The sequence below is a fragment of the Cryptotermes secundus genome, unplaced genomic scaffold (genome assembly GCF_002891405.2).
Source record: "Cryptotermes secundus unplaced genomic scaffold, Csec_1.0 scaffold1789, whole genome shotgun sequence".
NCBI lineage: Eukaryota > Metazoa > Arthropoda > Insecta > Blattodea > Kalotermitidae > Cryptotermes > Cryptotermes secundus.
Window position 1 is genome coordinate 8,629 of NW_019721028.1, and position 21,736 is coordinate 30,364.

General features: G+C 38.0%; 1 protein-coding gene across 5 annotated transcripts; it reads right to left on the reverse strand.

The window, feature by feature from the left end:
- Positions 1-477: 477 nt before the first annotated feature.
- Positions 478-21,714, reverse strand: LOC111875330. Of its 5 annotated transcripts, XM_023871484.2 has the most exons (12): positions 21,452-21,603; positions 18,735-18,833; positions 15,198-15,294; positions 13,301-13,485; positions 10,806-10,966; positions 10,310-10,431; positions 5,748-5,907; positions 5,299-5,418; positions 2,846-2,942; positions 2,652-2,761; positions 1,277-1,383; positions 478-931 (listed from the first exon to the last, which is right to left on the reverse strand). In XM_023871484.2, exons 3-12 carry the CDS (start codon positions 15,219-15,221, stop codon positions 677-679), a joined length of 1,341 nt encoding a protein of 446 aa, XP_023727252.1. In that variant the 5' UTR covers positions 15,222-15,294; positions 18,735-18,833; positions 21,452-21,603; the 3' UTR covers positions 478-676. The 5 variants fall into 5 exon arrangements, with proteins under 5 accessions (XP_023727252.1, XP_023727250.1, XP_023727251.1 ...); XM_023871482.2 differs by lacking the exon at positions 15,198-15,294 and having other exon boundaries at positions 21,511-21,714; XM_023871483.2 differs by lacking the exon at positions 15,198-15,294.
- Positions 21,715-21,736: the final 22 nt, after the last annotated feature.

Sequence of the window (21,736 nt, forward strand, 5' to 3'; positions counted from 1 at the left end):
ATATAATGTACAAATAAGAGATGACAAGACTACACACGTTGACAAGAGTGCCCCACACACGTATGAAAGGGATAGAGAGAACAGAACTGGAGTGAGAGAAACGACAATGGAATGAATGAAGGGGATAGAAAGGAAACAAGGAGGGAAGGAGATAGAGATATAAAAAGGAAATTATTTACATCATTCTGTTTGATGGCTGATGCATTAAAGAATAATAGAAAATTGTAGGTACTAATGCAATCTGGCATCCAGAATTTGTACAGGTTTAGCCTAATATATTATCATTCTGGTTGGAATTCAAGTTTCTATTAACATTTTAATAGTCATCTGTATTAATAAGTGACTCCTGTGTGACTGCATTCATCTACCGAACATATACAGGCACATGTATGTAGGAGTATAAATATTATGCTTCCTTTTGCTCTTTTCATGTTGACCTTACATAATGCATTTCATAATTCAAGTTTTGTCATTGTTAATATATAACTGTTTATTAGCAAAACACTGATATAAAATTAATAATTACAGTTATGAAGCAACATATAACATTAAGTTAAATATGAACCTTAAGAACTCATTAACAAGTTTGTAACTGTGAATACAAAGTGGGAATATAAAAGTATTACAAACAGGAAAACTAATTACACATAAACAAAATTGCAAAATTTAGTGCTCATCAGATGTCCATGGGATGCGGATTTTGAAGCTCAGGGTTAATGCTAGTGAAGGAGTCTGAGCTTGAAACTGAATTGCATGTGACTGGATATACAGAATGAAAGCTGTGAAGTGATTCATGAGAACTGCATGAGAATATTTCTTCTTCTGATCCAAGCCTCTGCGCACCCACAGATGGTTTTCTGTGCTGCGTTGCTAACTGTTCGACTGCAGTTCTCAGAGGTTCCACATGATGAAACATGGTGTCCATTAGTAACTGTCCAGAACAAAAATCTGTCGTTTTACCATTTACAGAGTCAATCAATTGGTTATTTTTCTGGACCATATTGTCAAAACTTACACTTCGTGTTGACTCAGTCCACTCAAATCTCAAGATGAGGGATTCAAACTTTTCAAGTTGGCGTTCTAATGAGTTATCTAACAAATTACTTATACTCGAGTCTGATAAAGACTTTGAAATAGTAGCAGAATTATTTGAAGTTTTTCTAAAGAAAAAGGAGAGCAGACGGTCTCCAAGTGAGGACAGGAATTTGTTCTGCTTATTGTCACGTGGCAGGAGTGAACGTGAAGTTTGGACACTTGCTCTACCAGATCTACTTACCTGCTTCTCACTAGTTCTTGGCTTGTGAGAATTATATGAAATAAGTGATGACAAATAAGCATTTTCATCTTCCACACTGAGCTGATGATAAACAGCTGGCCACGTATCTGTGGAACAGTTACAAAAATTCATGATAAAGTTACACTGTAAAATTAAAACTGGACCAATTTATTTCAAAGTTGTTCTTATTTGGGAAACTGTCATGAACAAAGATACGGTGTTATTACTTCAAAATGAAGGACTGTTAAGTCCTAAGACACCACTTTCTGGTTGATGTTATCTTGTGTATTACTTCTTGGCTTTATACAACTTATAGATTCTAAATGGTTCTGATGATGGTGGATGACACAGAATTACCGTGTTTTCGACTTTTTCCATCGTCCAGAATTTTAGGTAATAAGAGGACACAACGTTTGGAAACTGAATCTGTTTCTGTCTTCAGATGAGAAAGGAAGAAGCCTACTCAGTTTGGCCCCTTAGAAAGAGCTAATCTCAATCACTGGACAACTCCTGTCAAATTTACCCAGCTATTTCTTTTCTGTTTTAAAATAAAACTTGTATCTGACTGAAATCCATACTTTCATATAACACACATTTTTTGGAACTGACTGGAAGAAGGATTTGGTCACCACAAGGCCCATTGTTGCCTGTGTACTCATTGACACAGGAACATGTTCATTGAGCTGTTGCCTAACAATAATATGGGAGAATACACACATGGACAGTGTAAAATGCTCTTGTAAACCTGCTTCCATTTTTTTCAAAATAGGGAAAGTTGGCTAAAAAAAGCATTTGGACTTCTCTATGCATACATAATAATTTAAAGATTGTTGCCTTGCAGTGTCAGTAACGTGTTTACTGTTGATGCCTACCAACGGCCATCTCCTCTGTCTTTTGCATGTTACACTAAGTATTCTCTCTTTGGTCCACCCCGATATATTAAATGTTCAAAACTGACAATATTATCTCTGCACGAGATGAAAAGGGGTCTGCTGCTCTGCTAAAGTCAAGCACATGCACAGAGAGGCTGAACCCTCCTCCTGTTGAAGAGGAGACCCATTTCTAAAACATGTACATGTCTAGGAGAAAACAAAATTTTGGGGGGGTTACAGTTAGTGCTCTCTCCTTGGCCTGCCCTGATGTATTAAGTAGATGTTCAAGACAGACAATATGCAGCCTGTCTGATAGAGAGGAAGAAGAGGAGGAGGTCCACTGCTCTGCTCAGTCAGAGCGCCTACACTGAAAGGCAGATGCCTCCTCTCATCAAAGAGGAGACCCTGTTGCCTAGCAGCAATGGGGGGAGGGGGAACACGGACAGGAAGGAAAGGGGAAACGGGAAGAGATAGAATCTCAACATATTTAATACAGTTTTTACCTGCAGGCTTTGTTTCATCTTCCTCATATGTTATATTCAGGCCTGGTATATATGTCATAGTAAAGGCATGCTTACTGTACATCTTCTGCTTCCTTTTTCTTACATAGCACCTAAAAGGGACATAAACATATCTATTATGGCCAAGTGCTTATTCAGTCACCTTTATAATGTTAATTTGCTAGGTCACACCTTACCATGCGCATGTAATGAGCATCATGAGTGTTGCAACAAAAGTGCACAGTGCCAGTGGCATGAAGTAACTGGCTGCTTCTGCTTCGTGGGCTGTATACTCTGAAACATGAATGAAATATTTCATCATCCATCATATAAATAGTACAAATGTCAATATCACTCATGGCACTGAGCCCTTCTTGAGAAGCCGCCAATTGTGCAGGTATTCAAGAACTTCCCAGCATGTTATAGAACCCAAAGGCTCATCACCATATTCGCAAGAGCCCTCCACCGGTCCCTACCCTGAGTCAGATCGATCCGGTCTATACAATCCCACCCTATCTAAGATCCATTTTAATACTGTCCACCCACCTATGTCTTGGTTTTCCCAGTGGTCTTTTTCCATCTGGCTTTCCTGCCAATATGTTATATGCATTCATCTTCTCCCCATTCATGCTACATGCCCTGCCCATCTCATACTCCTTGATTTGACCACTGTAACTATACTTCGTGAAGAGTAAAAGTTATGTAGTTTATTCCAGTCTCCTGTAACTTCATCTCTCTTTGATCCAAATATTCTCCTCAGCACTCTGTTCTCAAACACCCTCAGTCGATGTTTCTCCCTTAATGTCAGAGACCAAGTTTCACACCCATACAGAACCACAGGCAAAATTAGTTTTGTATATTCTAATTTTTATGTTTTTAGACAGCAGACGAGAAGACAAAAGGTTCTGGACTGAATGGTAGCAAGCATTACTCGAGGTCAATCTCTCCTTAATTTCCTCCTGAATCACGTTTTGATTTGTTATAGTTGTACCCAAATATCTGAACTGTGCCACATTTTCAAAATGTGTTAGCTATCTTTATGTCATTATTTTGACCTGCATTTTGGTGATGATACGGCAACATATACTTAAGTTTTCTCTGAGTTTACTTCTAAACCAGTTTACTAGCGTCAATTAAACATTCTGTTTTTTTCTATATGCTATCTATGTTATCACACAGCAGATTCAAATCATCAGCACAGACCAGCAGCTGATGTGTCCAATTTAATTTCAGCCCCACCTAGTTTTCCTGGACCTTCCTAATGGCATATTCTAAAGCAAATTTGAAAAGTAGTGGCGATAGAGCCCATTCTCGATAGGAAGATTATCAGACAAATGTTTACCTATAGACTTTACTATACATTTTGTTTAACACATTTTAATCAGCCTGACTAGTTTCATGGGTACCCCAAACTCTATGTGAAGTCTATGAATAGCTGATGTACTGTCTCATTGTACTTCCATTTTTCTCCAGAATCTGATGAATGCAAAAGACTGATCAGTAGTTGATCTGTTTCATCGAAACCCACACCGATGATCCCCAATAATTTCATCTATATATGGACTTAACCTTGAGAGAAGAATATTGGATAAAATTTTGTATGAAGTTGATAGCAGTGATATCCCATGATAATTACTACAGTCAGTTTTAACACCCTTTTTGTTTCCCAAAACTTTGTGGGTATATTAATGAAGTGATTTTGAATTAAAAAAAAAAAAGGTGTACTGACATGACTCCAATTCAGAAAATTTAAATGAGACTGAGTCTGAAAATTAAAATAAAAGACGTATCGGAAGGTGTTTCATGAAAATTTTCATTATGCCTCAGACAAGGAGCAATGCCCATGCTGTGAGGTAATAAATCAGACCTTGTCATGAACCTTGAGAACTGCCATGGAAAGAGGTTAGGTATGAGTGGTACTATGACCACAGTAACTAACACTGAGCTTTCACTGTCATTAAGGGCCACTGCGCTCCTTCCATAATCACATACAGAAGGTGATTCAGGGAAGAATCTGACAAAATTTATGGTTACATTAGTTTGAGTAAATGAAGTTCCATTAACATGGATCCAATATGGAACGTTCAAGAAGTAATGACAGTTTAAAAGCAAAGCAAACACTATCAGAAGTAAGAAATTTTAATGATAGCTTTTAAAATAACTTCAATGCAAAACTCAAATAACTGTTACTTAATAATAACATATGTTACAAAATTTGTTCAATGTGATACACATCTAAGCAGGGCATCTGACTGAAGTGGTTACAGCCCCAAGAAGGATGTTCACTTGAATGTCATATGCAGCTTCCAAGATCCTCCAATTTGAACATCCTTAGGTTGTTATCTTTGGAGCCACATGAAAGGTCTGATCTACATACAAAGACCAAGGGGGAAAAATGTACTCCATCATTGATCACTGGAGGTAACACTGAAAACAAAACCCACATTAGTGAGGCTGTAACCACTCCAGCAATATGCAGTGCTGAATTAGCATTCCAGTTGCAGGCTACATGTTTCATTATTAAGTAGGTTATTTTAGTTTTACATTGAAGTTATTGTAAAAACTGTCATTAAGCTCTTATGTATTTACCTATTTACCATCTGGAGTTTGCTCTGTAAGTGTTTCTTAGAAATAAAAGTGTATGCAATACCTTCATTATAGTATTTGAGATATGCAATATTTCCTTCCATAATCCTTGTGGGATCACGAAAGTTACAGTCCACAAAAAAATAGCGTACCATAATGCGATCTGACTGAATCTTTATTGGACCTGTAAGAAAACATGAGATATAAGTGCATTTATGAAGAAAACCACAAACCATACTGAGGCATCCCAATGGCCCCTGTTTGAGGCTTAGTTTCACATTATTTCACTATAGTATCACATAAGAGCTTGTTTTGCCTAATCAGTTTGTGCCAGTTTGACTACCATCATTTGGATTTATCACTCTCACTTCTGATGACTCTATGACATTCTACACTTTCTCTGTTCATGGCATGCACACACATGTACATAAACACATACAAACATACATAGAGATGTACAGACACACACAAAACATGCTCATAAAAGTAAGTTATTAAAACCCTTTATCTTACCCATATTAGCAATCCTTGTAAATGTTCCCCTTATTTTAGTCCAGGTACCATTACCAATATCAAACCAGTGAACTTCTAACATCTGGGCAGCATTAGATGACACTGAAGCAACAGGAACTGTAGGATCTGCATTTTGTTTGTTGAACTCCAATACAGTTTTCTGAATGAAACAAGGAATTTCAAGCAGATCTCATGAAGCTTACTTTTTCACTACATAAGTGGTGCTATCAAAAAGTTCCCGAAATTTGAATTTTGCGTGCAAATGGTTATGAGTACATCGAAATATCGCTAGGTTTCTCCCCACATACCCTTCTTGAATTAGTGTGGCAAGCGCTGTTGAGTTGTCATTGGGTTTATTGTTGGTGAACATATTTCCATTGTTGTGTTTCTGTGAGTTTCCGATTTTGCGATGGCTAACCTGAGAGGGCAGCGTGTCTGTAAAAAGTTTTGTTTTAAACTTGGGAAAACTGCTGCAGAAACGCACCAAATGCTGAAGCAAGCTTTTGGTGACAACAGTTTAGGCCAGACACAAACTTACAACTGGTATAAGCATTTCAAAAATGGCTGAACATCGACTGATGATGACAATCATTCGGGATGGCCATCAACTGGCACCACACCAGATGATGTCACGTAAGTTAGGGATCTGGTTCTGCAAGATTGCAGACTGACCATCCCAAGACCTCTGTAATACCTTGGGACCAACTTATGGTACATGTCAACAAATTTTGTCAGAGGAAGTGAACATGAGGAGGATCGCGGCAAAGTTTGTGCCATGACTGCTGCAAAATGAACAGAAGCAGCATCACTTGGAAGTCTTCATCCAAACTTTCTTTTGAAGGTTTGTCACTGGTGACGAAAGTTGGGTTTATGGCTACGACCCTGAAAGTAAGCAGCAATCATCACAATGGAAGAGCCCTTCTTCACCTCAGCCAAAAAAAGCTTGACAAGTCAAGAGCAACATTAAGTCCATGTTGATCTGTTTTTTTTGATATTGACAGAACTGTCCATAAGGAGTTCGTCGCTCCTGGTTAGACAGTCAATAAAGAGTTCTATCACCATTTTCTAAGGCGTTTGAGGGAGGACATGAGGAGAAATCGTCCAGAGAAATGGCGCACGAATGACTGGGTACTCACCCACCGTACTCACCAGACTTAGCTCCATGCGACTTCTTTCTCTTCCCCAAGATGAAAATCAAGTTGAAGGGGCGAAGATTTGAGACAGTTGAGGAAATTCAAGCTGAAACGCGGATGGTACTAAACACCCTAACAAAGAAAGACTTCCAGGATGCATTTCAAAAGTGGCAGAAACACAGGGGTCGGTGTATGTGCTCCCAAGGGGACTACTTTGAAGGTGATGGTGCAGAATAAGATCCAGGTAAGACATAACAGTTTTTATTAATATATTTATGGAACTTTTGGATAGCACCACGTACGTTTCTAGTGATACAGACCTATTACTATTATTATGGCTAGTTTATTTCTGTGAAGAACTTATTATTTAAGTACAGATTATTAAATTTGATGGATATGACNCTGAGGGTGTTTGAGAACAGGGTGTTGAGGAGAATATTTGGACCGAAGAGGAATGAAGTGACAGGAGGTTGGAGAAAACTGCACAATGAGCTTCATAACTTGTACTCTTCTCCAGTATAATTAGAATAATCAAGTCGAGGAGGATGAGATGGGCAGGCCATGTAGCACGAATGGGGGAGACCAAGGCATAGGTGGGTGGACAATATTAATATGGAACTTAGAGAGATAGAATGGGATGGCATGGANTACAGATTGAGGGTGTTTGAGGAGAATATTTCGACCAAAGAGAGACGAAGTGACAGGAGGTTGGAGAAAGCTGCATAATGAGCTTCATAANAGGTTGGAGAAAACTGCACAATGAGCTTCATAACTTGTACTCTTCTCCAGTATAATTAGAATAATCAAGTCGAGGAGGATGAGATGGGCAGGCCATGTAGCACGAATGGGGGAGACCAAGGCATAGGTGGGTGGACAATATTAATATGGAACTTAGAGAGATAGAATGGGATGGCATGGATTGGATTAATCTGGCTCAGGATAGGGAAGAGTGGAGGGCTCTTGTGAACATGATAATGAACCTTCAGGTTCCATAAAATGGTGGGAAATTCTTGAGTAGGTGCAGAATTGGATGCTCCTCCAGAAGGGCTCAGCTCCATGAGTAAGTAAGTAAGTGAGAAAGTATGACCATAAAGTTTCACACCACCACTATACACGTGATTGTTGACTTATAAACAACATTTCATGAAAGAACTCTGTGTTTATATACACTATCTTCTATACTATCTTCTACAAAATATCACATTCAACTGAAAGTGAAAGATAAGTTCTGCATTGCCATTACATCGTTATTTCACTTCTTGCAAAGAACTGTCTTAATAGGAGTTGCATGATTTTTTAAGACCCGACCGTCTCTGTGGTCTAGCGGTCAGAGTTCCTGGCTACAGATCCAGAGGTCTGGGTTCGATTCCCGGCGCTACCAGATTTTCTGAGAAGTAGTGGGTCTGGAACGGGGTCCAGTCAGCCTCATGAGGATAATTGAGGAGCTATTTCAAGGAAATAGCGGCTCCGGTCTAGAAAACAAAAATTAATGGCCGTGGGGATTCGTTGCACTGACCATGCAACACCATCTATCCGCTAAAGTTTTCACTAACTTCACCAACAAGCGGCTGTCGCTCGGTCGGTATAGTTCGCTTGCAGACTAAAACCATGAAGTCTGTTGTTTGTTTGATTTTTTAAGATCTGTTACCATGCATCATTTCAGGATCCTAAATTAATTTACATTAGTGTTGCTCCCACCTCTGAAGTTCATGAGCCCACTGAATTGTTATTAATGATTGTGGGTAATTTGAAGCTATGATTTATGGGTATCCTGGCCACAAACAGCATAACATTTACACATAGTTTTGTTAATATTTATCAACAACTATAAACGTTGAGCTGGGGAGATAAAAACAGACAGCATGCTGAGCTCATAAGCCTATATCTTTCTTTAAGGATGAAGAGTAGGCTAAGAGGTTCAAAATTTCAGTATTTGAATACTGAATCACAGATGAACAATAACTAATGGAATAAGCCTGTTATGCAGAAATGTACTAATAACAATGTTCACATGTAATCTTCTCCATACATGGCCAAAAAATGTCATGTTTTGAAATTATTCTGAAGTTCTTAACAGAACTGTATCCATTACTGTAAGACAGAAATGAACTCAAAATCCAATATGACCTTAAATATGCATGGTTCCATCTACATATTTAGAGATACACATGATCACATACACCACATACATAATGCATACACATGTTCATCTGTAATGACAGGCCTTTTCACAAATCACACATCCATACATGTGGACACATCACTGTAACAGAAGCATCATGGAACTTCAAAAACATTTGCATATTTGAGGGACTACAGCAAACAGCCATGCAATGTGCTTCAGAGATCCAAACATTCTTCATTCATTTAACAGTGTTCTCTCATCTATAATTTATACAGTATCAAATATCAGGATGACTGTGAATTATGAATCAGAAAAGTTGTAAAAGGATAAAGTCATGGTGAATTTTGTGCTACCATTGCAAATTTATTCTATACGATTCTAAAAATGATACAATACAGTTAGTATTGCTGGGTTTATGGATTTTGTCCATCATCTTAGCATTCTAAATAAAACACTATGTTCTGAAAACTCACTGTTTCCATTCCCAGGTGAAGAGCAGAAATTTCTGACTCACTGATGCAGTGACTTGAGCTTATCTCAGCATTACCAAACAAACAGCAATTATCTCAGCACCTTCACACCTCAGGATGGAAACAGATCCAGTTTCCAAAACAGTGTATTCTATTTGGAAAACTGTATCACTGAACATCCATGAATATAATACTAATACTAATCACAGAGGGGCATGTGGTAGTGTAGTTGGTTGAGGCACTATGCTACAAGCCGGAAGGTCGCGGGGTTGAATCCCGATGAGGATTTTTTTTTTAAATTTACCTAATCCTTCCAGCCACATTATGTCCCTGGGGTCAAATCAGCCTCTAACATAAATGAGTACCATGAATATTCCTGCGGGTAAAGGGCAGCCAGCACGTAAGGCTGGCAACCTCACTGCCATCTGTGAGCCAATTGTCTAGAAGACATGGGAGCCTCAACATCTCAAAACCCTATGGGCCTCCATGGCCTGTTACAGGGATACCTTTACCTTTTATTAATCACAGAATTTGTCTGGAGTGCCCTGGGAAATACATGAAAAGCTTGGCTAGTAGTCTTCATCCAGACCAAGATTCAAACTTGGGACTACCATACTATAAAGCCAGACTGCTGAACATCATATTGGTTGTCAGAGAGGGCAACATAAGATGACAACAGGAAGGCTGACAGTTTCAGACAGTCTGATAAACCCTCATAGATTATTTTTCTTTTAAAATGATTATTAAATCAGAGAAGAAAAAAATATGTGCCTTTATGGATTAGTGATTAGTGATAATTACTATCTTCATTTCAAATTTCTGTTGCTACAATACCTTCATTATCTGGTTGTTGTGAATATTCCAGTCACAATATGCATGTGGAGAGCATGGCATATGCACAGGAAACACAATTTCTTGTTCACTACCCTCAGTTATTTCCACTGTGTGATTACATTCTGGAAATAGAAAGAAGTTTATCAGTAAACCAGTGTATAAAAGAGAACCTTATCTAATGTCACAAGGGAAATGTATATTCAATGGGTTACCATTTAGAGTGTTGGCTACATTCAAAGCTTCATGCATGACAACTGTCAACAGTTTTTCAAACTGGTTACAACAAGGGTGAATACACAATGATAAACATAACAGAAAGACTCCACTATGGATAATAACACTGAGAAGGATCCTGAGGAAGGATGTAACTTCTGGTTCAGTTTCTGTACGGACAGGGACGAGGCTTTAGGTACCACAGCAACAGAGAATTTCCTCTACCACCTGATTAGGTACAGCACACTGGGAAGTTAACCTTACGAGTATTCCTTAATTTTACCTGCACAGTTAACTCCAAGATACAGGAAACAAGAAACCCTCTTGGCATATCGCCATTTGCAATGCTGCAACTCTAGTTCTGGAGTGATACAGTTTACATCCAGCAGCAGTCCTCTGCTATGGTTCATACCATCCAGGAGACGTGCATCAACAGAGTAGGCTCTGTATAAAAATAAATTGTCGCTTAATTTCACAGTGATGTGGACAGTTAAGTCTGTCAGGGTCCAGTAATGCCGTGGAGTTTCTAGCTGTTCCAGAAACTTGCTTCAGACCATTCACACAAACCTACCTCCTGGGGAGGGGGAGAGAGGCATGTAAATCAATTTGATGCAGTGTGAAGAGTTTAGCTCAGTGATACTACTAAGAAAAAAAAATGTTCTTACATGCTCCCCATGTTAAGTACATTAAAAGATGAAACTGTGCAGTCAGAGATGCATCATGTGGTGAAACAGTAACATTTCTGTGACAGTATCCCAACAAATCTCACAACAGTTAACGGTCAATTTCCCAATATCCTATGTTGTCACTACCTCTCCTTCCAGTACAGATGTGTGAACTCTGTTCTGCATTCCACCTCTATCTGACACAGACCACAGGCCACCATAATGTAACATGGTAGTAAAGCCTGTGATATGACCAGCCCTATTTATGAATTGACAAGGGGAACCCAATGTAAATTTTATTATAAATGTGCTGTCCAGTCTCCCATCCTTTGCTACTTAGACACAAATATTTTTCTTGGCATTTTGTCTTCATACACCTTAAGTGTACATGTTTCCTCAAAATGAGGAAGCAAATTTCAGACACAAAAAATCAACAAACAAATTTTTTTTTATATATTTTAGTCTTAAGTAGGATAAATGAATTGAAGTGTTATATGAATGTTGTATTTAATTATAACATTGTCCTTTTGGGTTTGAATTGTAAGAAGAAAAAATAAAAAAAGGAAAAAGGGGGGAATACTGATGTGTTTTGTATTTCAGTGTGGCACCATGGAGCATAGTGTTGACAATGATGGTAAATTTACTTGTATCAATAGTTATTGCAACAGTGTTTGTATATAAGTTGTAATATCTTTAGGATGTTGTCCTCTGGATTGATTTTATAGTAACTTGGGCTTTGATGTGTTCTATATCTGGAGGCGCCATTGCCAAATGTAGGTCTGATGAACAAAAATAAACTGAACTCAATTGAAAGGTAGAGTACGTTTCAAGCCTTACAGTTTCTATCATTCCCCTGTGTAGCTGAACAATTATACATTTCAAGTGATTTGTTAGCTATGCTTATATTATGCAAAATAATAGACAGATATTAGGGCCCAATAATGAAGAAATAACAATGTCAAACTTTGTAAAAATGTGAACACCTGAACATTTTAGAATAGAAGACAGTCCATTCAGTCAAAATTAGTCATCACAATACAAAGTGTCCTAAATATACAGCAAACTCTTTTGATAGTTACTTCTTAAACATGTATGAAATATTTTATATCCTTGATGTAGGCCTATCCACGGAATACAATTTGTTCCTGCACTCTGGCGAGTAGGTACCCTCCTACCCAGTTATATATTTTAGCCAGTTTAGCAGCACAGATCAGCAGTTGATATGTTCCAGTCAGTAACCAATACATCCTTGCCTATGCCTTCTTAATTACACACTGTAAAACTAGGCTGAAGAGTAATGGTAATACAGCACTCTTCTTTCACAACATTCTGAGATCAATATCAGACAAATGCCTAACTACACAAAATTCCTGTAGCTTTTTTCAAATGCATTTTAATTTAACTAGATTCCTCAATATATCAGATTCAGCTGGAGAGTTTTAAAGTCTGCAGCAGTACTACACAATATATTCAATTCAATTCAATTTTATTTCATCCATGAATCATTATACATGATACAGGACAAGTGAAAGATTAATATTAATACTAATACTAAATAGTAATAAGAATATAATAATACAGAAATAGTATGCCAAATTATAATGAATGATAATAATAATAATACTATAGTAATACAGCGATAATAATATGACAGTATAATCAGTCTTGGAAACAGTTTCTGTGGTCTTAAATCCTCCATATGTCCTATTGTACCTTTACTGGTGGTAATGCCTATGGAGATTTGATGGAATGAGGATTGGCAGGGGAAACCGAAGTACTCGGGGAAAACCTGCCCCAGCGCCACTTTGTCCATCACAAATCCCACATGACTAGATCGCAGCGGTGGGAAGCCAGCGACTAACCGCTTAAGCTGTGGCGTGGCCATTCAATTCAATATGACAATATAATAATAAATGACTATAATAATTCAGCAATCTTGAAGTGGTCTGTGGTCAGTTTCTGGCAACTTTAAACCTAATTATCATATACCATCGTGTTTCCATTTTGTTCTCCAATATTTGATGAATGTAGAAGACCTAGAACACAGTATAATAAGTGTGTGCTTGTATAAAACATTTTCTTCTTTATGCATGCACTGGAAAATATACTATACCTTTGCAATGCTACATATCCAAGTGTCCTGCATATAGCCAAAGAGAGGGACGTCAGCTGTTGGACCGATGACTTTCTGAAGCATATGGCCTCGAATGTGGATGAATTCGTCTTCAGCATCAAAAGTGGAATTTCAGAGGCAGAGCTATCAGTTCTATAGAGTGTCACATTCTGCAGTATTGATTCCTGTGGTTTGTCAACAACATTTATAACAAGAGGTTCTGGGAAGAACTAATCATCTGTATTCCTTTCACTACAAATTGAGTATCTGGTATGACAAGTGGGGTAAAACTTTATTATATGTGCATAAGTAAGTCAATATAAGAATGATATAAACTTGATTTTTATAGAGCCTGAATTGTGAGTGTATTAAAACAGTTTAAAGCGGCAAAGTTGTCACCAGAGCCTTGTCAGTGAGAACACGGTGCACCATGGGAAGGTGAGGATGGCTGTAAGACAAGCTTCAGTGTTGGTATTACTGATGGGAAGGATTTATGGAGTACACCATTGAGATGGTCTCACATGGCATGTTACACATGCCAAGTTTAGTGGTTACTGGTTCAGGCAGTCAAGTGATATTAAGATCATTACTTCAACATTTTACGAGACTTCAATATTCATATTATTGATGGGTGGGATTTATGAAGTATGCCCTCAGTTGGCTTCATAAGGCATGATATACATACAAAGTTTCATGAAGATTGGTACAGGCATTCAAGCAATATTAAGGTTTTGCCATAGAAATATAAGAAGCTGTAATTTTGGTATCACTGATGGGAGAGATTTATGAAGAATGCTGTTAAGACGGCCTCAGGTGGCATGATACACATGCCAAGTTTCATGGAAATTGCTTCATGTTTTCAAGCCATATCAAAGTCCTGTATCAACATACTGAAATGCTGCAGTGTTGGTATGACTAATGGGAAGGATTTACTAATTACGCTGTTAAGATGGTTATCATGTAACATGATATACAAGCCAAGCATACATGACAAAAGTAAACAACATAAAAAAGACTGAAATAGCCGCCAAAAAGATAACGATGGAAATATCCTATCAAAGAAATTAACAACAAAAACAATGATGTGCCTACAGGCACAGAAGACAAAGTGTACAGTGCAGTGGTCTCCCCAATAATAAGTGTTGCCTGATGATGGCCCATGTGTGGCCAAAACATGTAACAATAAGAAATGAATGTATATAGTTAATGACATTTAAAGTACAAAGTATTTAACAAACACTTTTAGTCTATTAAATATATTTTATGGCATGTCACAAAAGGTTGGCTTTGTTGCATTATAGACAGAATACTTACGATCTAAAAATGACAAGTTTCATAAAGACTGGTTTAGGGGTTCAAAAGTTGTTGGGGAGGATACATATACACATTGCAAGGTGATCTGATAAGCCTACTTTTATTCTTTCAAAATAAGGAAAATAGGCTAAAAATGCAATATCTTTTATTGTATATCTTATTTTTATATGAGTAAGAGTGTTGCCAATCAAGAGCCAAAGAGAACAAAAGAATCTCAAAACAAAAGAATCAACCTGATGGTGGTCCTACAAAACCAAAATGTGTAGTAGGAAATAAATATTCAATCGTAAAATACTGATTGATTATATATTTTTGTTTTGGCAATGGCTAAGCTAACCATATATGAAAATAATCTCCATTGATTGATTCATTATTTACCACTGTCAACTCTCATATTATCAAACAAACAAGATGTGATTCAAGTGTTTGACAATTACCAGATGAATGCTGTGACTATCAGCAGTCCCTACTGAAACAGGCTCAATGTACCAGAGTACATGTGATATGGGTGCCAGGATATGGAAATTGAATGGGACAAGACTGATGACTAACAGACTAACACAGGAATCAAACACTGATTTACAGGTTCTCCATCAGACTGAGGCATCTTGGAAACAGTCACTAAGCAGGCCCTCTAGGTATGGAAGAACAGAAACACCAGGAACACAGGCAGCCCACACCTGGTAAAAACATGAGAAGCAATTGCTTCGTAAGTCCTCTGTTAAAAACAACTAGGGTACTAAGGGAGTGAGCAGGAGTAACAGACATGTGACAGGACTACTAGTAGGAAAATATCACTTCCAGGGACACCTGTGAAAGGTGTCCTGACAAATAAGAAACAGCCTTTGGGTGACTTGAAGGTTCTGGTTGAATTCAGATTTGATCACCTGGGACTCCATTTCATGAAACCTAATGATTATCATGAGGCCCCATTAAGCATGGTACTGGGCTTCAACCCAAGGCTGCAGGACTACTGGAAGTAAATCTTATAAAGGCTGTGCCATAGCTCAAGTGGTTAGTCACTGGCTTTCCACTGCGGCGGCCCGGGTTCGATCCCGGGTCTGGTCAAGTGAGATTTGTGGTGGACAAAGTGGCACTGGGGCAGGTTTTCTCTGAGTACTTCAGTTTCCCCTGTCAATCTTCATTCCACCAATTACTCCACAATCACCCTCACCTATCATCTGGGGCTGGTACAATAGGCCAGAAGTGGCCGCAGTACAAGGGACTTAGTCCCACCCCACTAGCAATAAAAAATTTTATAAAGGTAAAGTACAGTATATCAAAGACAGTCACTACAAGGGCAATACAATACTCACCTCTCTAAACTAATCTAATCTATCATCAATGTAAATTTCACACAGAGAACAAGGATCCTATACTACATGTACCTAGTGTCACTTCATGGGGCTTCATCTCTGGGATGGCTGGGAAGTTACCTGAAATATTCCTGAGCTATCAGCCATGACAATGTGGTGTTAAAAAACAATGTTTCTGAGATCTCTGTCTTCTACACTGGCGTCAATCAACCAACCACCGATGGAGAGGGAGATATCTGGAATGTTGGTGTTTAACAAAACACTGACATGGCTGATCAGCCAAGAAGACTTTAGCTCATTTATTTGCCTTGAAAGTTTCAAATCTTACAGCCTTTTTCTTTGTTATTTCTATTTCAGAAGTTCAAACAGCTGAAATGTTAGGCTTATTGGTGGTGTGAACAGAAAATGGTACAAAAGTGGGGAACCTCTAGTGGCATAATTCTTATGTCAAGTTTCATGGAAGAACAATTTACTTCAAAGTTGGGGGGGGGGACAGGGATAGGTGGGCATGATGTACTATAAAACTTCCTCTCCATATATTTATTTATTTATTTATTTCATCTCTATAGATCATTGTTACATGATATAGGACAAGTCAGTTACTGTATATCAGCTGATTACAATAAGAGAATAAAGTTACAATACTTAAAATTGTTTACACTAGATTACAGTAGATTACAATAGTTAAGATTTCATATAGTGTGAGGTGGAATCCATATTAGGTCCCCTCAGCACGTCAGCTTCCATATGTCCTATTGTACCTGTACTGGTGATAATGCTTATGCAAAAACAGATTATACCTTCAAAATGTAAGCAACAACATGGTGTTTAAATAGCACAGCCAAAAAGACAAATATTCATGAAAACTTATAGGAAAATGAATTTATTCACTTATTTATGTTTCTGTGGTTTATTTAATGACACCATCACTAACTAAAGCTATACAGAACAGAATGACTGATGAAAACAAATAATGAATAGGGATGGATAAGAAAGGAAGCATGTGGGCACCTTCCAAATACAAGCCACTAGCATTGCTGCTTAAGCCAAATTACTCGGTTAATAGTTCAGAATTGCAGAGATCTGAATTTGGAATAAACTTAAAACTGCTAAAATATCTGTATGTCAATATCTAATAACTAGGATGATCTCCACATCCACATGAGACTGTATTCTCGACAGGATTTATGGAAGGTGAATAAATGAAATGAATGAATGAATGAATTATATCAATTACAGAGTTATACTCACTTTAGCAACACATTGCACAATAGAACATTCATAAAGAGTGGGTGTCCCTTTCATTGTTTGTTCCACACCACTGCACCTATTTCAAACCAAACTTTGGCTTGATGGTAGAGGTCCAAACTGGGAAGGTTTCAGGTACTTGAAAATTCCCCAACTTTCTGCACCCCCCTCCCCTTCAATGCCAGAATACTCTTTTTGCTTGCTGCTCAAGAAACGTTCATCTTAATGTACTAAAATTTTTTGGTGCATAATAAAACTTCACAAGAGAAAAAGATGCCTCATTCCCTCTTTATGTCTACCTGTTACAGTTTCTGAGATATTTAATCTTAAGTTTCCCAAAAATAAATGTCAGTGTTTAAAAACTTTCCTAATGGCGAGGATTTACAGTGTAATTGAGTAGTTCATTTCCTTACAATTATATTACTTTACATTAATATAATTAAGATCAACTGAACATTACAACATTTCAATGTATTATACTCTCTAATTATATATGAACAATATGCCCAGGCACTGCTCAGTAGATCACCTAGCAATATGATACATCTTTACTCGAAAGAGACTTATTATATTAAGAACTAGTACAATAATGTTTCTGGGAGCCTACATGCAGCTCAAGAATTTGGGTCTCCCTGCATGATTATATCTCTGACAAACACATCACATCAGTATTTAAAATACAAAAACCTATTTTATTTTATAAAAATCACACTACTTGGCAATAAAAATGTAGTTAATTATCATCAGGGACATAAAGTAATTACAGCAAGGGATGACAGACATATGAGCAGGAATATTAAAAGATTCAGCTGAAATAGAAAATAATCTTAAAAATTAATAATACTGACAAACTGGACTGCCTGAAGGCAGAAGGGGACCTCCTGAGGCTCAGAGCCTGATGTAATGAGATGTTGCAGTGTAGAGTCTACAGTGAAATATTATAAAAGTACTATCACCAAATTAACCAATATCATCTCAAAGGCTGCGCCATAACTTAAGCGGTTAGTCGCTGGCTTCCCACCGCTGCAGTCTAGTCAAGTGGGATTTGTGATGGACAAAGTGGCGCTGGGGCAGGTTTTCCCCGAGTACTTTGGTTTCCCCTGCCAATCCTCATTCCATCAAATTCTCCATAAGCATTATCACCAGTACAGGTATAATATATGGAAGCAGATGTGCCGAGGGGCCTAATATGGATTCCACCTCACACTATATGAAATCTTAACTATTGTAATCTACTGTAATCTATCGTAAACAATTTTAAGTAATGTAACTTTATTCTCTTATTGTAATCAGCTGATGTACAGTAACTGACTTGTCCTATATCCTGTAATAATGATCTATAGAGACGAAATAAATAAATTGCTGAGACCTCCTGACACTATATTACCTATGCCCCTGACATGAAGTCAGAAAGAGTTTGCATTTATATTAAACAAAACTCAAATCCAGTGACAGATTATGAGTGGAATAGTCTGGTTTAGGTTCAGTAACTGCAAAGCTGTTCCTGTATCAGTCACATGTTACACATTACATTACACTGTACTACACATACATACATGATAGTTCATGCCATCTTCCATCATAAGGACACTTCTGAAGACCAGCAATCTAACGAGCAAACGAAACATATCCCTTAGGTGCAGGGTGATCTTTATCTGTAAATAATAAGACACTAAAATTAGACAGAAGGGCATTTTGTGGTTTATTTTATGATACTGTCAGTATCTAGACTATGTAGCATCAAGTGGTACAATGACTGACGAAATGGAAAACATTTCAAAGGAAGCAGTCATTACAATCAAGTACAGTAACTCCCAGTTATCTGGTATCCAAGCATCTTGAATTCTCATCCAATCAACAATACTTCAAAGGAAATTTACTGCTTTTATAAAGTTATTCAAAGGCAAATTTGAGATGTGTACATGTTCACCAGCCAAATGGTTGTCCTCCCAGCCACCACTAGCAGCACTACCCATCTTCTACCATGCAGATGTTATTACAGTGGATGCTACTTGGATTTGTATTCATCAATCTACTATGTTGCCTAGGAAGATCCCTGTGAAAGAACTGAAGCAAAACTGTGTCGTTTTGAGTTTGTATTGGCTTTCTGTAAGAGTTTTTCTCATGCAACTGGGACACCCCCATTTCCCATATGTGCTGTGTAATAGGTAGTTTACTGATACACCCGTACAGTGTTGCCGGGGCATGAAGCTGACCAAGCACCTCAAACTAGTGCCGAGGTCAGGAAAATATGGATCTATGCACCCACTCCCCCATATGCCTTTATGGTGAAGTATTTAACTCTTTGACTGGCGCGGGCGTGTTTTAACGCCCGGATGATGCCAGCCGTTCCCTGGCATTGGCGTGTTTTGACGCTTTGACAATCTCTTCCCTTCTTTGCTCTCTTGGCACTCATCAACCAAAGACATATATATGATAGTTTTTGTGCATGTTTGTAAAGAACCCTTGTAAACTTTGTGGGGGTCTATATTACTGTCAGAACCCTCTGAGAAGGAAAAGGTCAGAAAATATTTCACATTCATTCAGTTTCACCATGGCTTCTTGCAGCAAGTATCTTCGTGTTCCTACAGACCAGCTGGAAAATGTTGTGAACGAGATTTGTTCTGATGATGATAGTGGCGATGAAATCATGATTCCTGAATTGAAGTTGATAGTGACAATAATACAGTGATAGACAATGATCCACAAGACAGTAATCATGAACGTTTACTTACCACGAGTGCGGTGCCTGACACGCCCATCTCATGAACGTACGGAGACATTGTACCCCCAATATTTTCATTTGCTAATAGTTTCGGGATCAAAATTGATATAACACATAAAATGCATCCCTTTTCATGGATTAAAATTTTTTCTGGATGACGACTTGGTAAATCACATCACAACTGAAACCAATCGCTATGCTCACCAGCACTTCAACACACATGAGTTAGCTCCTCACTCTCGAAAACACAATTACAATTATGTCACATCAGATGAAATCTGGACATACTTAGGAATTGTGTTCATGACAGGAATCGACAAACGCCCTGAAATTGAAGAATATTTGTCCACTAGGCCCCTATTTCACACCCATGGTATGGACAAAACATGTCTTTGCAGTTGAATAGTTTCATTCTATTCAAAAAGAACACAACAAACGAAAAATACAAGAAGAGAAATTACAGATTCAAAGATTTTATATTGGACTGTGTAGAAAAATGACTGAACCAAACAAACAGTGTGGAGAGGGAGAAAAGTCAAGGAATGAAGTGGATGACGAATTTATTGCGTCAGACTAGAGTGAAGTCACGCCTCCGCCCTCGACCTTGAAAAGGCCACCAGTGAAAGAGCCAGTAAATCGTCTAGAGGGTGGCTTGAAGATTCACAAAATGGTCCATGTTCCTCCCAGTAACAATAAGAAGAATGGTGCCCTGAGAAAGTGTGGCGTGAGTGCTAAGCACAAGGTTACAAAAGAAACAAGTATCATGTGTGCAGGCTGTGGTGTGGCTCTCTACAAACTTTCATGTTTCAATGTTTATCACACGAAGAAAAACTAATAAAGAGGTATGGAAAGGCATTTATTGCATAATATATTGTATTTTAATTAGTTCCTGAAAATTTCATTTTTAAAAACCAATTTTTGTTGAAGTTGTTTAGGAAAAAGTAACTACATGCATTTTAGCGACATAAGGTTTAAAGGGCCTGCCAGGACAGGGGTGGGATTTAAATACCCTTCGCGCCAGTCAAAGAGTTAATTAGTTAAGCACAGGGACAACTTTACCTTTACATGTACAGTGTTACTGCTACACCAACCCAGTTAATCCCAAGTTATGAACAGCTGGATAGATGTATTCTGACATAAGGTAGGTACACTTAAAGACATTAATTATAACACAGGATAATTACTCATATTTAGAGGATCTAAATTATTCTTATGAGCATTTTCAGACTTGTTTCTTATCCTTCTAAGGCAAATGGGCCGCCATTAAATTCTAAAACAGATGTAACAGGGTACCCACTTGTCATTTGTTGAAACAGAGGTGCATGTACTCATATATTTGAATCGGAATAAAACACCATGATTTTAAAAAACAACCCTTAAAAAATATTGAGAAAGGACTGTTTGATATACAACTCCACAATAAGAACAAATTTTTAATTATTTATTAATGTCCGATTTGTTTAAAAGTACAACGGATTTAACTTAATACAAAATGCATTTTTTAAGCTTCGTACCGATGTAGCAGAACGTACAGAAAACGTGTATTACCTGGTCGTAATCTACCACTACCTTCTTTCCTCTGGGACTCAAAGAATACTACTCTGTACCTCTTGTACAGTAGTTCCCTCGGGATCTTCGGGATGAAGTACTTTTCTAGTAGTCGCCGTCAGTCGCATCTGGTCGCACCGGTCTCGTCCGTTGGTTGCAGTCATTGGTCGGAGAGTAGCTGTGGTAGCAGGCCGCAGCATGCAGCCCCTGAGAACTCTTCGTTATTGATGGAGAACACAGCCGCCATGACACCATCGGAATCATTACTGCTGCAATCTCTAAGCA